Source organism: Myotis brandtii, unplaced genomic scaffold, assembly GCF_000412655.1.
Source record: "Myotis brandtii unplaced genomic scaffold, ASM41265v1 scaffold2514, whole genome shotgun sequence".
Taxonomy (NCBI): Eukaryota; Metazoa; Chordata; class Mammalia; order Chiroptera; family Vespertilionidae; genus Myotis; species Myotis brandtii.
In genome coordinates, this window is record NW_005359533.1 from 280,121 (window position 1) to 298,061 (window position 17,941).

Genomic DNA, 17,941 nt, shown 5'->3' on the forward strand with positions numbered 1-17,941 from the left:
ATGTTTCTATCTATTTATTTATTTATTTTAAAATATATTTTTATTGATTTCAGAGAGGATGGGATAGGGAGGAAGAGATAGAAACATCAATGGTGAGAAAAATGTCTCCCACTGGGGATTGAGCCCGCAACCAGGAATCAAACCAGGAGCATGTGCCCTGACCAGGAATCAAACCGTGACCTCCTGGTTCATAGGTCGATGCTCAACCTCTGAGCCATACCAGCCAGGCTATAATTTTTTTCTTTTAATTTGTGTTTTTACATACTTTGTTTTTTAACTTACTGAGTTGAACAGTCTATCATTTTAGTTTTTCTTATTTCTCAAGGTGAGCATTTAGACCTTTTAGGTGTTGATATAGGTACCTCCCACAAACTTGCTGTTGTACTTGCATTCAGTTACAAGTATTTTTATTTTTATTTTTAAAATATATTTTATTGATTTTTTACAGAGAGGAGGGGAGAGGGATAGAGCAGGGGTGGGCAAACTTTTTGACTCGAGGGCCACAATGGGTTCTTTAATTAAGTTTATTAATTGGGTCAAATCTTCTCTCTACTTACTAATTTTTTATCTGTCAGATTTATTGATTATTGGCAAAGGGCATTTATTTACATTTTCATATCATGCTGTGGACTTGTCTAGTTTTCTTTATGATTCTGTCAACTATTCCTTTTACATTAAATGTATATAATTTAGATTGGTTATATATTCTTGGTAAACCGTTCCTTTATCACTTTATAGTGACCTTGTATGCCCTTGTATGATGGTTTAGATGAGTATAAAATTCTAAAGCAAATCACAAGCCCAACCCTAGGCAACTGAGTCCTCAGCTCCGGATCACACTGGTTTCCAGTTTCCTTTCTACTTTTGGACTCCGGGTTATTTCCTTTAATTAGCTGCCAAAGCAGCTTCACTTTGGGTTATTTTTCCGGCATTTCTGTGTTCTAGGAGGGTTTTTCGTTTACCCTGTCATATCTTCGGGAAGGGAAGCTTTTTTCCAGGGCTATTCATTTCTGGGGATGACTCAAGAAGGGTGTTGAAATTGATTGCCACCTTCTACTCAGGGAGTATCTGATGTCTCTTGGGTCAGGGTCTGTTCTTGATCCTGATCACACAGTATAAACACAGCTGCAGAGACTCAGGGCACTGTGGGCATCAGAGTGGGACAAAGAGAAGAGCAATAGCTGATGTTACTGAGCACTCACGTGCCAGCTTTGTTCTATCTGTTTTACATGTATTAACTCATTTAATCCTCACAATAGCCTTATGAGGTATCATCCTCACTTGACAGGTTAGAAAACAGGCATAGGGATGATAAGTAACGTGATTAAAGTTCCACATATAATAAGTGCAACAGCTAAGATTTAAACTTCGGAACTGCCTCCAAACCCTAATTTCCCAGCCCCTATGTCGCGTTGCCTTATGAGAACACTGAAGTGGAATCTGAACTCACAGATTCACTGGATTGTACACTGAGCCACTCCCTTTTCCCCACTGGGCAAATGATGGGCCTCAGTTTCTTCTGTTCAACAGGGATAATTGTCGTCTGCACTGTACAAAGCAGGTCTTCAGGGGCAGGACACAGGAAGCTGTTGGCTATCTCTGACCTTGGCATGAAGGAGACTGTTCTCCTCTCACTTCATGCAACAGGTACCTTTGGGTAGGACTGATTCCCAGATGGCACTGGTGTAGGGGGATAGTGTTGGACTGAAAGTCAAGAGAACTGGGTTCTAGTCCCAGCTCTGTCACTGACTCAGCATGTGAGTGCTATCAAGAGATTTTTGACTAAGTTGGGAAAAAATTTCCTAGCAGTCATTCAGTATCCACATATAATAAGTGCAACAGCTAAGATTTAAACTTCGGAACTGCCTCCAAAACCCAATTTCCCAGCCCCTATGTCTCATTGCCTTATGAGAACACTGAAGACTCTGAACTCACAGATTCACTGGACTGTACACTGAGCCACTCCCTTTTCCCCACTGGGCAAATGATGGGCCTCAGTTTCTTCTGTTCAACAGGGATAATTGTCCTCTGCACTGTACAAAGCAGGTCTTCAGGGGCAGGACACAGGAAGCTGTTGGCTATCTCTGACCTTGGCATGAAGGAGACTGTTCTCCTCTCACTTCATGCAACAGGTACCTTTGGGTAGGACTGATTCCCAGATGGCACTGGTGTAGGGGGATAGTGTTGGACTGAAAGTCAAGAGAACTGGGTTCTAGTCCCAGCTCTGTCACTGACTCAGCATGTGAGTGCTATCAAGAGATTTTTGACTAAGTTGGGAAAAAATTTCCTAGCAGTCATTCAGTAAATATTTGAGTGCCTACTATGTGGCAGGCACCGTGCTAGTTGCTAGGAGACACACATTAACTTTATTGGCTGAGAACTGATTTCAGGCCTCCTGTGTGGCAGAAAAGAATTCTACCATGGAAGCAGTTGGAATGGACAATTAGGGAATAATAAGGTTTTTGTTCTCAGACATCGTCAAAAATATCAACTGGACCACTGTTGGTACAGATCCTGTTGATGGGGATGACTTTGTAGGCCCTTCTGTTCTGCAATTCTGTGATCTCTGACCTTGGTCCCTTGGCCTTGGTATTCCCATCTGTGAAATAAGTAGGTGGCTCTAGTTGATCTCTAGGCCCTGCCCACCTCTTCCATTCTGGGAACCTGGTTCTGGGAGATATAGCCTGGATGTCTGGATTTCACATTTCTTTACCCTAAACCATATAAACCATAGTTGGGAACTCTTAAGGCTGGGATGGCTTAAGCACTGTTACTGCCACTACAGTGGCCATGACAGACATTGCTGATCAATTTCGGCACTCCTTTGGGCTGTGCCCAAACCCTCCTAAGCTTTTTTTTTTTTTAAATATATCTTTTATTGATTTCAGAGGTGAAGGGAGAGGGAGAGAAAGATAGAAACATCAATGATGAGAGAGAATCAGAGGCCTCCTGCACGCCTTCTACTGGGGATCGAGCCCTCAACCTGGGCATGTGCCCTTGACTGGAATTGAACCCAGAACCCTTCAGTCCACAGGCTGACGCTCTAGCCACTGAGCCAAACCAGCTAGGGCGAAACCCTCCTAATCTTGACTGGGGCTTTGCCAGGATCTGACTGTTTTTTATCCCTCGCTAGAGCATGGCCAGCGCAGCGCGGGAACTGGTCATCCAGCGGCTGGGTCTGGTGAGGAGTCTGTGTGAGACTGAGGAGCAGCGGTTGCTGGAACGGGTACATGGCGAAGAGGAGCGGGCCCACCAGAGCATCCTGACGCAGCGAGTACACTGGGCTGAGGCTTTGCAGAAGCTCGACACCATCCGCACCAGCCTGGTGGACATGCTCACCCATACGGATGACCTCCAGCTGATTGTAAGTCAGATGAGGTTGAGGGCATGTCTCTCTAAAAAGTGAAAACATCGAGAATGTTTATTGATTGGAGGTGGGTGGATAATGATAATTTGAAGCAGGGATGAGTCAGGGGAATAAAATTATATAGATTTTTAGAAATATATTTTTATTGATTCCAGAGAGGGAGAGAGAGAAACATCAATGATGAGATATATGTATTTTTTGCACCTGGTAACTATTCTGTGAATAGTGAGCAAATATTCATTGAGTGCCTACTATGTGCTAAGCATTGTGCTGTGGGGTGGAGTTGCAGTATACAGCTGTCAGTGACTCACAGCCTTATGGACGAGACAAATACAGAAACTGATAATTAGGATATGGAGGATATGTGCTGTGGTAGATGACATTCCTGGGAGCTAGGGACCCCACAAGCCAAACTCAGGGGGGGTCAGGGAAGGCTTCCTGGATGAAGTGACTTAGAAGCTGATGCCTGAAAGACAAGAGTTGCAACTATGTTAAAGGACATGGGAGGTGGAGAGATAACTCCTTACCTGAAGAATTGACAAGGAGTCCAATATGAAAATATACAGCTCATCTTTAATCCTACCATCTAGAAATCACTGTGATTAATATTTTGGCACCTATTCTTTCAAAGTATTTTATATAGATATGCAGATATCTGCAGTTTTAAGGGACATTGTGACATCTGAATAAATATGCCAAGCAGAGAAATGAGAATGTAGAACAACTGAGCTGTCTGTACCACTGCAGTTCAAGTAGGACAGCTTCCATGACTGCCCTAGATTGTGCATTCATTTAGTCACACAGCTTCCACGGACAGAGCACGTTCTGTCCGAAACACTGGGACAGTCACAATAGAAGATTCAGGAAAGGGTCCCAGCCATCTAGTTGCTGACAGTCTTGATGGGGGACGAAGTGTTGGGTCAATATGCACCTGTCCTGAAGTGTAAGTGAAGGAAGCTCAGGACACCACGGGGCGCAGGGGGCAGAGTGATTCATTCTGAGTGGGGGGTGGGGAGGTATGCGAGGAACCCAGGCAGCTTTGTGCTTTGTCTTAAAGAAGGAATAGAATTTTTTATCTTAGAGTCTCCGTCTCCGCGGAGCCCTCCACGCCAGTTGAATCCATTCAGATCTTGACTGCCTGCTGGGTTTCTGGTGCCAAGCCTGATTCTGTTTTCTTTTCTCACAGCAGAAGGAGCAGGAGATTTTTGAGAGGTGAGTATGGTCCCTGATTTGCTTGGGCAGTCATGGATACCATGGCCTTAGGGCCTCTAAATAGTTCACTGCATTCGGGCTCCACTGCTCCTGGGGGAAAGCCCAGGGTGTGCAGCTGTGAGTGGCTTCTCTGGTGCCAGGCTCGATGGACGGGGCCTTCCTGCTCCTCGCTTGGAGAACTGCTTTAGACCCATGTGTAAGGGAGTGAAATAATCACTTATTAACCAAGGGCTAGCCACAGTCTAACATCATCCCATTAAAAACTGTACTGTCACCCTGTTGGAGGGTTTTACCAGCCCATCTGCAGATGCGAATGCTGAGGCTCAGAGAGGGGAAGGGACTTGCCCAAGCCCCAGAGCTGGGACTGGGACCCACATCTGACACCTGTCTCAGGACTGTCTCCTCAAATTTGCATGTTAAGTATGCAATATGCAAAGAATTTCACCAGGCCCTACCTAGTTCCCAAAAGGCTGGGAACCAAGAGTCCGAGGAGTGGCTAAAAGGATGTAAATTGCCAGGCAAGGAAATTAAATTCTTAATCAGTGCAAGATTTCAGAGCTGTACTTGAGGAGCACAGCCCATTCTTCTTATCTATTTTTGTATTTAAGTTCAATAGCAATACATATGTATGAGAGAAAGAAAAAAAATCCACCAATATAAAACTATTCAAATTAAAAATGAGTCATCTCTTCCCAACCCCATTCTCTAGAGGTGAGAACCGTTAGTTGCATGTCTTTGGGACTTTCCTATGTATAATCATAGGAGAATTTTTGCCTCCTTAAAAAATATTTTTTTAAACACAGATGGGATCATTTTTAAACTTGTTGTTCTATAATTTATCAGGCTAATTTGGAATCTTTCCATGTGAATACATGTAGACTTACCTCACTTTTTGAAAAGTCTGTGAAGTATTCCACAGTATGGATGCACCACATTCATCTTACTGTCTCCTTTTATTTTTTTAAATATACATTTTTATTAAGTATATTTTCAGAGAGAGAAAAGGAGAGGGAGAGATAGAAACATCAATGATGAGAGAGAATCGTTGATCAGCTGCCTCCTGCACGCCCCACATTGGGGATCGAGTCTGCAACCCAGGCATGTGCCCTGACTGGGAATCAAACTGTAACCTCCTGGTTCATAGGTTGACACTCAACCACTGAGCCACACCGGCCAGGTTTCTGTCTCCTTTTCATGTGTATTTGGCTTGTTCCTACTTTTTCCCTCCTGTCATCTTCCCACATTTCTGCTGGTCTCTCTTTTTTCTCTATCTTTATCATCTTCCTCTAATACAGTCAGTCTGTCTGCAATATCAAGTTGATGTGATTTTTGAAAAAAATTTTGATCTTCAAATTTTTTGTTTTGAATATTTTAAACTCAGAAAAGTTAGAAAAAGTATTACAGTGACCTTTGCCTAGAAATACTAATTGTGTTAACATTTTGCCATGTTTGCTCTTTCTCACTGTCTCTTTTTTCCTATCAAGATGATTGCTCCTCTGTACTAGCATAGTATCTTTTAAAAAAAATTATAGCCCGGCCAGTGTGTCTCAGTGGTTGAGCATCGACCTAAGAACCAGGAGGTTACAGTTTGATTCTCGGTCAAGGCACACATGACTGGGTTGTGGGCTCGATCCCCAGTAGGGGGCGTGCAGGAGGCAGCTGATCAATGATTCTCATCATTGATGTTTCTTTTTCTCCCTCTCCCTTTCTCTCTGAAATCAATAAAAATACATTTTTTTAAAAAACCCTTTTTTCTCAACTATTTGAGAGTAAGTTGTAGAAAATATATTTTATTCCTAAATACTTCAGCATTTATCTCCTAAGAACAAAGACATTCTCTTACATAACCACAGTATAATGATCAAGTTGAGAAATTTAATGTTGATATAATACTATAATCTAATATACAGTCTATATCCAAATCTACAGCCAATTGTACCAAAAAAGTTCTTAACAGTGTTTAGTGGTTTCTTTTTGTTGTTGTTGTTTTTTTTTTCCTGGTCCATCTGTTCTCTTTTAATCTGGAATTGTTCCTTCATTTTTTAAAAAAAGAAAAACATTTTTAATGAGTCTAGGACAGTTGTTTTGTAGAACATTCCTCAATTTGAGTTCATCTGATGTTACCTCATGATTGGGTTCAGGTTATGCATTTTTGGCAAGAATATCTCATAAGTGATGTGTTCTCAGTCTGTCAAACCAGAGGGCACGTGATGTCACTTTGTCCCTTATCAGGAATGTCAATTTTGATCACATGGATAAAATGGTGTCTATCAGGTTTCTTCATTATAAAGTTATATCTTTACTTTGGTAATGAATAAGCAGTGTGAGGAGGTGCATTTTGTATAAACAGCCTCTTTACCTTCAAACTTCATCCCATAATTTTAGTCTCCATTGATGCTAAATTCCTGAATTATTCACTTATTTATTTGCTTGTTCATTCATTTATTTAGTATAAATATAGACTTGCGAATTCTTTTTTTATTCAGTGTATTATAATCTGATACTACTACTACTATGACTAATTTTGATCTTCAAAGTGTCCTAGATTTGGCCAGTTTTAGTCCCTTGGGGCTGGATCCTGGATCCTTTTGACAAGTCCCCATTATTCTTTTTTAAAAAATTAAACATATTTTTATTGATTTCAAAGAGGAAGAGAGAAATAGAAACATCAATAATGAGAGAGAATCATTGATCAGCTGCCTACTGCATGCCCCACACTGGGGACCAAGCCCACAACTCGGGCATGTGCCCTGACCGGGAATCGGATCATGACCTCCTGGTTTATAGGTGGACACAACTACTGAGTCACGCCGGCTGGGCCCCATCATTCTTTAAGTACTTTCTTGTGTTCCAACACAACATTATGTCCCGGGCTCACCTTGTTCTTTTCCTGCCTCAGCCCTGGAACCAGCTATTGCTCCAGGGACTCCTGGTTCCTTGTAGTGGGGAGTGGTATTTAAAAACTGAGATCTGGGCAGTAGATGTGCCTTGCTGCCAATGCTCCAGGCCTTCTCAGTAGACAGCAGACAGAGCTGGGAAGTGTGAGTGTTTTTTTTATTCATGAGTTTGTATTACAACTTCTAATTCCAAAGGAACACTACAGCATTTTTCCTTTGATTTCTCCCATTCTACGTTTATATCTTTCTTTTTCACAGTGAGAACCTTGGCACCCAACAACAGCAATATAGTCATTCATTTGTTTGGTCCTATAATACACACAGAGTTGTTTGAGAATTGCTTCAACAAAATACTACTGACAGCCCTAGCCGGTTTGGGTCAGTGGATAGCGCATTGGCCTGCGGACTGAGGGGTCCCAGTTTGATTCTGGTCAAGGGCATATGCCCGGTTGCGGGCTTGATCCCTGGTAGGGAGTGTGCAGGAGGCAGCCGATCAGTGAGTCTCTCTCATCATTGATGATTCTCTCTCTCTCTCCCTCCCTTCCTCTCTGAAATCAATAAAAATATATTTAGGAAAAAAAATACTACTGACAAACCCATTCGTAGAAGTCAAAATTTATTTGCGGTTCCTTGTGCCTTTAGAAAGTACTGTGTTCAAAAGTTGTCAAGCACCTTCTAGCTGGGAACTCACTTGTCTGAGAAATGCCTTTTTTGGATCTAATTTTGTTTCCACATCCCCGGCTGGGTTCAGCTGCAGCCTGTCACATGGCAGCAGGTCCTGCTGCATAGACCGGGCCTTCAGATCCCAGCCAGGGCCCTGCTGTGTCCGAACCCCAATTCACTCCCAGGAATTTTCCCTTCTGTACCAGAAGGCACATGGACCAGCTGATTTTCTAGATTCTGGTGACTATGATTGGCCTCAGATTTGCCCTGGGATGATGGCTTAGCAATGCAGACACTGGTCCTCTTTCCTCCCCACCTGATGGCTGGGGTCCCTGAAGACCCAGCCTCACTGCTGTGAGAAGAGGCATCAGACCCTCTGTTGTCCTGACCACAAAGACTCTTTGTTACTAGAGCCAGCGCTCAGCTTTTCTAGGGCTCTGCTTACCTCGTTCTTCCCAAGCCAGGTTAGTCAGTGACAGTCTTGGCAAGAGCAGGCATCCATGAGACATGCCCCCCCCCCCCTTCATTAATGAGCAGAGCTGGGAGATTTGGGGCAGAGAGTGTAGACTCTCAGAACTGCTGCCTGATCTCAGCCATCAAGATTAGAGGCAGTGGGAAGTTCTTTCTCAGAACCCAGTTCAAAAGGCTGCAAATCCCCACTTTGCTCTATTCCCTTTGAGACTTCACTTCTGGTCAAGGAAAGAATTACGCTGAACGGTGCCTGGAGGTAGGACTTGAATCAGATCCCCGTTTTAGCTGAGTGTCTTCTCTGTTCTCTCCTGTCAAGTGGGTAACAAGTACCTCCCAGGTTATACCAAAGATGACGTGAGATTCTGTATAGAAAGGGGCAGGCCCAGAGCCTGGCTGCTTAATAAGTGGCAGTTTTCCTTGTTCCCAAATTCCCTCTCCAACCAAACTCAGTCCCCGGCCCTGAGCTGAGGAGAGGTAGTTATTGGGAGCAAAGTGCTGTGAATAATTTGTGATTGGGGAAATAACCGATAGTCCCTTCCTGTGTGACCCCACAGGGGTGTTGGCATTTTAAGAGCAGAGGAGTTGGCTGTACCAGCTAATCAAACCGAGGGCAGCATTACTGCTGCAGTTGGTTTTGGAGGGAGGTGAAATTTTCTCTGGGCAGGAAGGTGGCGTGGGAAGACTGCTGCACAGAGGTCCAAGGGGCCCAAGTCCTAACCCCGGCTCTGCCCAGTACCAGACCCTTGGACGAGTGAGTAGCTTCGTCCACAGAGCAGAATGACTCCAAGGTATGATACTGGCGCCAAGTAGTTACCACCTTGTCAATCATCTGCCATGCATAATTAAGGCTTGGGGGAGTGGAGGGTGCACAGGGGGAATGTCCGCCTTCCCTTTGGCTCCAGCCCCCTTTAGGCAGCTCCTGTCTGAGGCTGGCGGCCAATCTTGGTGTCACCCTTGTGGGAAGAGGATTTTCTGCCACCTTCCGTCCCCCCCACCCCCATCACCCTGTATTGATCCAGATACATTTCCAGAACCTTTCTGAATCTGTTTTGTTTTCTTTCTTACAAGGGCTGAGGAAGCAGAGGGCATTTTGGATCCCCAGGAGTCGAAAAAGTTAAACTTTAATGAAACGTGTGCTTGGAGCCCACTTCTGACCCAGCTCTGGGCAACAGCAGCTCTCGGCTCCCTCTCAGGTTAGAAGCTCGAGCCCAGCACCTGTTGGAGCTACTGGGCATCTGTCTGTCTGTCTGTCTGTCTGTGGTTTGCTGTGGCCAACACTGGGGCCTGGTGCATTCGGGATGGTAGCTTAAACAACCAGTGATACTGGGTGCAGGTTTGTCAATGGAGCCAAGGTTCTGGAAAGGCCTGGGGTACCTGGGCCAGGTCCTGCCCGTTAGCAGACCGACCTGCTCTGTAGTTGGGTCTAGGATAAATCTTGTTCTGGTAAACCACGTCCTCCTCATGCCCTGCCCTACTGAGACAGCTCAGTATTACTTCTTGGAAACCTGGTTTCTCTTTAAGAAGAGAGATAATTGATGGCCAGCTGGGAGCGAGAATTGAGCTTCCTGGATTCATCTCACTTAACAAACATTGACTCAGGCTGACTGCGGACCTGACCTTGTGCTGCGTGCTGGGGCCACAGAGGTGAACGTGACACGGTCTCCTGCCTCCACAGATTCCCACTTAGTGTGGGGGTTCTCAAAGCAGGCTAGAAGTTTCCATTCTCCCAGTTGTGGGAGTTGCACAATTCACAGGTTAATTAGTGAATTGACATTTTTCTCAATTTTAACCCTCCCCACCTCCCAATTTCCCATTCCCCATTCTCCTCAAAATGCTAGTACACACTAGAATTCTCTAGAGCAGTGGTTCTCAACCTTGGCTGCACATTAGAATCACCTGGGAATCTTTTTAAAATCCTGACTTCTGGGCCTCATCCTCCGGAAATTCTGTTTCTTTGTTATGGGGTGGGGCCACAACATTAGTAACAAAGAAACAGAATTTCCGTAGGATGAGGCCCTGATGCCCAGAAATCAGGATTTTAGAAAGATTCCCAGGTGATTCTAATGTGCAGCTAAGGTTGAGAACCACTGCTCTAGAGTCTGGTGTCAAATATTACCTGATTTGCTGGCAGTCCCATGTGGTTAGTTGTTGGAAACTGCATACCTGATGCTTCCCAGCTTCCAGGGCACGGTGTCCCTAGGACAAGTCTGATCTGGAGGCTGCAGATTTGCCCAACTGGAATGCAGTATGACCAGTGCTAGATGCTAGATGTAGGAACAACATGCTGGGTCTTAATGTCCCTGCCACCAACTTCATGTGTGACCTTGGGCAATGCAAATTCTCTGGGCCTTATTTCTATCAGAGTTTACAAATAGTAATAACGACTGTTATGACCACAATTTATTGAACACATAGTATTGCTGGGTACTTTCCATGTATCATTTCGTTTGATCCTTACATCTATCCTGTGATAAGTCCTATTTTGATCCCCATTTTACAGATAAGGAAACTGAGGCTCAGAGAGAGTAAATGGCTGCCAGTGAGTGATAAGGAAGCCCTTCACTACCTAGCAGGACCAGGGTAGGGCTCAGGGTGGACCTTGGGCAACTCTGAGATTCTTTCTGGCAGGCACAGAGGATGTGCGCATCAATGAGAGGACTGTCAGCCCCTTCCTGCAATTGTCAGATGATGGAAGGACTCTGACCTTCAACGCCAAGAAGTCCAAGGCCTGTGCAGATGGCCCAGAGCGCTTTGACCACTGGCCCAACGCCCTGGCCGCCACCTCTTTCCAGTCTGGGCTGCACGCGTGGATGGTAAATGTGCAGAACAGTTGTGCCTACAAGGTGGGCGTGGCCTTAGGCCAGCTGCCCCGTAAGGGTTCTGGCAGTGACTCTCGTCTGGGCCACAATGCCTACTCCTGGGTCTTCTCCCGCTACGACCAAGAGTTCTGTTTCTCACACGGCGGGCAGCATGTGCCCCTGGGGCTGCTGCGCTGCCCAGCACAGCTGGGCGTGCTGCTGGACTTGCAGGCCCAGGAGCTTCTCTTCTACGATCCAGCCTCGGGCACGGTGCTCCACACCCACCACGAGTCCTTCCCTGGGCCCCTCTTCCCAGTCTTTGCTGTGGCTGACCAGACCATTTCCATTGTCCACTGACCTTTGGCACTGGGGAGGCTAGATCTGCCTGCCCACCATCCTTTTAGGCCACATTTCTACCCAGTATCCTTTTCCCAAATGTTGCCCATGCCCGCTGGGCAGCTTTAGGAGGGGTAGGATCCATTTCAGATCTGGTATAACCATTAAATGCTGTATCTGTGGGGAACCTGCCACTCCCTGGGCCTTAGTCTCCCAAATTCACCCTCTCAGGGTGTCTTGTTCACCACTTTATCTCTGGCATCCAGCATGGTGCCTGGTGAGCGTGTAATAAATATTTGGCAAGTGAATGGATGGATGGATGGATGGATGGACGGATGGGTGGGTGCATGTGGTAGACTCCTCTGGAGAAGCATTGCCTTTCAGCCCCCTGCCCCCAGCTCTGAGCGTGTAGAAATGGTTTTCTGGCAGAAAAGCCTGTGGCTGAAGTCCTTTCATCTCAATTGAGTGCTTTTCAGTCCTTCCCATGACATGACACAGGGAAAGAATTTTTCTAGCACACAAGGACAACCTGGAAGGGACCTAGAACTCCTGCCAGCTGCTCCTGGTCAGAGGACTCTGGCCGGGGGGCTGTGTCCTAACCCAGGGCCTACCTGGCCACTCGGAAGACTGAGAAAATCCTGTCTCCAGGTAACCTGACTGCAACACACCCATCAGCAGCTCTGCCTTGGACCTGGCGGCTGACCTCCAGCCTGTGCCCACTGCGGTAACCGGGATTAATTTCCCCCAGCTGCAGCTGATGAGTGCCCCGCCTGGTGGCCCCTTCTGACATAATGTGGGGACCTGGGGGGAGAACCTGGAGTCAGAAAGAGCTGAGGGGGTAAGAGGACCAGCCTTAGAGAACATGTACATTATTAAAGGTTTTAAAAGATTGACAATTTTCTTCCATGTTCTTTGTTGGTAATTAGGCAACACTCCCTCCCCCCAGCCCCACCCTCCCTACCCCCAAGGGCCAGCTCAAATCTTAGGGGTGTGTTTACTGGAAATTTGATGTCTTCCTCATTTCATGTTCTCAGATATAAGCGGGTGGCTGAGGTCAGCATACACACCCTAAAGGGCCTGGAGTCAGTTCTGTTGCCCTGCACGCTGGGACCAAGCGCAGGTCTTTTTCTGATCTTTAAGGAGGTCACATTAGAGCAGTAGTCCTCACATTTTTATTTCTTTGGGGAACCTAGTTCAAAGGCAATCTTTCCTACAACTTCAGGCTCCTGGGCTCAAAGATGTGGCCAGAGCCCTCCCCACTGTTAGCTCAATAATTTACTTGAAACACTGGGTGGATCAAATCCAGTCAGTCCACAGACCTATTGGCAACTTTCATGACTGCAATGACTTCTGAGGCCCCTATGGCTCTGAGACCACAGCTCATGACCCTGTCCTCGCTGCCTGACACTCGGGAAGGTGTCTGAGGAGAGCTTTCCTGCCTCCAAACCTGGGTCAATGCCAGATTCTTCTAGATGGCACCCGAAGGCCCTTACACCACACTCCCCAAATCACCAATCTAATTCCCCATACCAGCCCTCAGTCCACAGTTCACAGGCCTGCTGCTAGGTATTCCCTATTCTGCCCACCTAAATGCCAGTCCCAGTTCAGGGTCCACTTTCTGTGCCCTGCACTGCTGGGACCAAGCGCAGGTCTTTTTCTGATCTTTAAGGAGGTCACATTAGAGCAGTAGTCCTCACATTTTTATTTCTTTGGGGAACCTAGTTCAAAGGCAATCTTACCTACAACTTCAGGCTCCTGGGCTCAAAGATGAGGCCAGAGCCCTCCCCACTGTTTGCTCAATAAGAAACACTGGGTGGATCAAATCCAGTCAGCTCACAGACCTATTGGCAACTTTTATGACTGCAATGACTTCTGAGGCCCCTATGGCTTTGAGACCCTGTCCTCACTGCCTGACACTCCGGAAGGTGTCTGAGGAGAGCTTTCCTGCCTCCAAACCTGGATCAATGCCAGAGTCTTCTAGGTGGCACCCGAAGGCCCTTACACCACACTCCCCAAATCACCAATCTAACTCCCCATAGCAGCCCTCAGTCCACAGTTCACAGGCCTGCTGCTAGGGATTCCCTGTTCTGCCCACCTAAATGCCAGTCCCAGTTCAGGGTCCACTCCAGAGCCCTCCCTGGCTGTTGGCACTAGAACATAACGTGCATGTGCCCATCTACCTGCTTCTCACCTGTGGTTCCCCTGTGCTTGGCACTGGCTGGGGCACAGAGGTGTCCAGTAAATACCAAGTAGAGAGGTGTGTGAAGAGGGAGAGGCAGGAAGAGACATGGAATTTTTAAAACGCAACTTCAATTCCCAGTAATTCTCCCCACATTTACACTCCTGCCACCTTGGGCTCTGGTCCCTGTCCCCTGCGCTTTCCTACCCCTTGTTAACCCCCTATGACTGGGGTGTCCTTTAAGAATGACACCCTCTAGGTCACCGTCCCTATTCTTCCAGGACCTCAGCTGCACTATGTCTCATGTGACATGGATCCCTTTCTACTTGCAAACTAGTGGTCAAGCCAATGAATGGGCTTTGGAGTCAGACATGCCTAAATTGGAACTCTGGCTCCCTCATGTACTAGCTGTGACCTCAGGCAGGCTAAACCTCTGAATCCCTTGTCAAGTGGAAGACATACTACTTAAGCCCACTAGGTAGCTTTGAGGGTTCTATATGCCTATCAAGAACTAGCAGAGTACGTAACATATGCAGGAGGTGTGTGTGTGTGTGTGTGTGTGTGGATCAAGTTTCTTCTCATGACTGATTATGGCGTTGTTTGTCTAAAATCTGACTAGACTATGTTGTCTTAGAGGACATGTCCTTAAGCACAGCTTAGCACCCTGATTTTCAAATGAAGCTCCTCTGACCTTAGACTTTGCAGGTGGGGGAAGTTGTAGAGCAGCGGTTCTCAACCTGTGGGTCGCGACCCCTTTGGCGGTCGAACAACCCTTTCACAGAGGTTGCCTAAGACCATCCTGCATATCAGATATTTACATTACGATTCATAACAGTAGCAACATTACAGTTATGAAGTAGCAACGAAAATAATTTTATGGTTGGGTCACAACATGAGGAACAGTATTTAAAGGGCCAGAAGGTTGAGAACCACTGGCTTCAGGGCCTGAACGAGGGGTCCTAGGACCTTTGCTTCACCCTCGCAGTGTCTCCTTTTTTCCTGTTTTGCATATTGGGGTTCCACATAAGCTCTCCTATGACAAAAGGACCCTGCTGCTAAAACCAAGTTTCAAGATACCTGACTTTGAAGCTAGTTGGGCCTTTAGTAAATCTTGTTGGAGGTGAAGCAGATTTGTGAAAAAAGGGATGCAGGTGTGATGAATGAACCATCTCAGAGACCAGGAGCTGGTTAGGTGGGGCAGGGCTGAAAGCCTCACACTCATTGCTTTATAGTCAGAATGCATTATGGAGTTTACAGGGAGGGGGTAAAGGTCAGATCTGGGGAAGGACAGGGCTTCCTGTCTGTAATGTTTGTTGGGCCCAGCCGCTTCCCTCACCAGACTCACAGCCCTGTGGATGAGTTCTCCAGGCGGTCAAGGGCAGGCAGGAGATGAGGCAGTGAGGGGAGGATATGTTCTTGGGGTACAGAGTCTTTGACCACAGGGTCCAATGGCCCCGGGCCAACTACTAGAAAGCTGTGCATGCCTACAGCCCGGGCCCCCTTATAATCATTGTGGTAACTGTCCCCAATATGGGCCGCCACTGCTGGTTCTACACGAGCAAGCCGCAAGGCTTCCTGGAAAATGCGGGGGTCCGGCTTGCACCAGCCAGTAGCCCCAGAGGTCAGCACAAAGTCGAAATGTTCCCGCAAACCGAGACCCATCAGGATACCCTCTAGTCGCTCGTCAAAGTTGGAGACCACTGCCAGCCTCAGACCTCGTTTTCGGCACCCCCTCAGGGTGTCCTCAGCTCCCTCCAACATCTGCCAGGTACAGGGTCTGCTGAAGTCTTTGTACAGCTGGTCAGCGATGGGGGCCACAGCCTGGGCATCCCGAGCACCCGCCAGGTGGAAGGTCTGCAGGACCACATCCTGCCACCACTGGCGGCAGGTGAGGCCCTGGCTCAAGCCATAGTTGGGGAAGCTGTGGCTCTGCGCCTTGATCACCTGCCCAAAGGCTTGTTCCAGGACTGGGGCCTCCACCTTCAGCCCGTGGGCCCGAGCGCTGGAGGCATATTGCTCCCCGACGGGCTGGCGGAGCCTGAGCAGCGTGTCCTTCACGTCCCACGTCAGCAGTCGTATCTGTAGCTGGTGCGTCATGGGTCTGCAGGAGGGGCCAAGTCTACTCCAGATCCACCTTACGTTCCAAGGGCCAAGGGGAAACCGAGTTGGACCACACACTTCTACAACCTAATGGTTGTCTCTTTCTGGGCTGCGTGGGTCAGAATTTCTGGTACTTGGGGAATGTCTTCACAGCAGAAGATCCTGGAATGAGACGGCAAGTAAAGTGGGAGTTCAGGTTTTAGATTGGATTCAAATTCTGGTGCTGACAACTCAGTGTGTGGCCCTGGGAGTATCACTCTTGGAAGCCCTGTCTCCTCATGGGTAAGAACACAAGGACCCAACCTCGCAAGATTATTGGACTAAATGAGATTATCTGTTCATTGCACAACAATTTTCTGAACACTGATTATGTGCTAGATGCTGGGAACTGGACAGGGTTCCGGATCTCATGGCATTTATAGCATTAAATAGTAGGGGATACAGATATTATACAAAGAACTACACAGACACTTAGGCTTAATGAATGCAGCATGAACCATGAAGTTATAAATCCAAGGACCTTATCTGGTCTTTGTCAGGGAACCTCCTAGGCAAGTGAAGTTTCAGTGGGGATCTGAAGAATGACTATTGAGGAAAGAGAGGTGGCTAAGTGTTCCTGGCACTGAAAACAGCAAGTGCAAAGGTCCTGAGGCAGGGCAAGGAGTCTGGTGCTTGGGGTAGAGAGGGGCCAGCTCAGGCAGGGCTGTGTAGGTCAAGATAAGGAAACAATTATGATTGCTATTCCTATTGTTAGCAATTCCAAAGACAGAAGGGTCCTTGCAGACCATCTGACCAAACCCTTGGCTGTTCAGCAGGGAAGACTGAGCCAGAGAGGAGCAGATATTTACCTAAGATCACAGTGAGTCAGCAGCATAGCCAGCACTAGAACCCAAACTTCCACTCTTTGGCCAGTGCTTCCTTCCACTGCTTAGGCATATTGAATTAGAAAGAAAATCTTTTTGGCAAACCTGTACAGCATAGGACAAAAAGCAGACCAGAGCTGCCTGGTCCTACCTGCCTTTAAGCCTCTCTGAGCCCCAGCTTCGTCTTTTTTTTTTAAAATATGTTTTTATTGATTTCAGAGAGAGGAAGGGAGAGCGAAAGAAACATCAATGAGAGAAACATCAATGGGCTCCCTCCTGCATGGCCCCTACTGGGGATTGAGCCAGCAGTGCCGGCGTGTGCCCTGTGACCTCCAGGTTCATAGGATGATGCTCAACCACTGAGCCACACCGCCTGGGCCCAGCTTCATCTTTAATGGAGGTAACAACACCTGCCTGGGTGGACAGCAGTGAAAGAACTACTGCCTTAACGCACAGGAAACAAACTCCTCCGCCTGTCGGCCACAGGCTGGACGCAGCGTCTTTCCCCAGAGCTGAGTCGGGGTTCCTGCAGGGATCTGAGGGTCCAGAATTCCGAGTGCAGCCACGTGTTTGCCGAGGAAGGGACGTGGCTGGTGAACCTGGGACATGTCTTAGAGGAAGCTGGTCAAGGACATGACTTTAAGTCTGTTTGGAACTTACGGAGACCCACCGAAAGACCCTTCTCACTTTGCGGGTAGGGAGATGAAGGCCCAGCGAGGGACACTGGCACAGCTGAGCCGAGAACAAAGGCTCTGGCTCCCGACCCACAGCGGCTGGCATTTCTGGAAGCCGGAGCTGGGGACTCTGGGCTCCAGGCATGAACTGCTCACCCTTCCTCCCCAACTCTAGGGCTCGGTGGCGGCAAATTACAGGTGTGCCAGCCGTTAGAGCGAGACCTCTAGGCTGCCGTCTGCAGGTGACCCGGGCGGGAGGGTCTTAGGGACGCAGGCCTCTCCGGCGGCGGCAATCTGGGGCCCCTGCTCAGCTCCAGAGCGGAGAGCGCGTCCCCGGGGCTCAGGACTCACCTGCTCCGAAGGGAAGCGCAGGAGGGAAAC

At 47.5% G+C, this 17,941-nt stretch overlaps 2 protein-coding genes and 1 long non-coding RNA gene across 5 annotated transcripts in view; 2 read left to right on the plus strand and 1 right to left on the minus strand.

Moving 5' to 3' along the window:
- Positions 1-12,640, plus strand: part of BSPRY (B-box and SPRY domain containing) — a 15,053-nt gene extending 2,413 nt beyond the window's left edge. For both annotated transcript variants that reach the window (XM_005867866.2, XM_014540972.1), the window contains 4 exons: positions 3,134-3,364; positions 4,554-4,579; positions 9,679-9,803; positions 11,239-12,640. In XM_005867866.2, coding sequence (XP_005867928.1) covers positions 3,134-3,364; positions 4,554-4,579; positions 9,679-9,803; positions 11,239-11,765 — 909 coding nt within the window. In that variant the 3' untranslated portion in view covers positions 11,766-12,640. The remainder of the gene's footprint in view (positions 1-3,133; positions 3,365-4,553; positions 4,580-9,678; positions 9,804-11,238) is intronic.
- The window catches only part of LOC106726356, a 26,581-nt gene that overhangs the window by 4,367 nt on the left and 4,273 nt on the right, over positions 1-17,941 (plus strand). The window lies entirely within an intron of this gene.
- HDHD3 (haloacid dehalogenase-like hydrolase domain containing 3) lies at positions 15,101-17,941 on the minus strand. Of its 2 annotated transcripts, none has more exons than XM_005867857.2 (2): positions 17,912-17,941; positions 15,101-16,185 (listed from the first exon to the last, which is right to left on the minus strand). In XM_005867857.2, exon 2 carries the CDS (start codon positions 16,018-16,020, stop codon positions 15,265-15,267), a length of 756 nt encoding a protein of 251 aa, XP_005867919.1. In that variant the 5' UTR covers positions 16,021-16,185; positions 17,912-17,941; the 3' UTR covers positions 15,101-15,264. The 2 variants fall into 2 exon arrangements, with proteins under 2 accessions (XP_005867919.1, XP_005867920.1); XM_005867858.2 differs by lacking the exon at positions 17,912-17,941 and adding an exon at positions 16,872-17,097.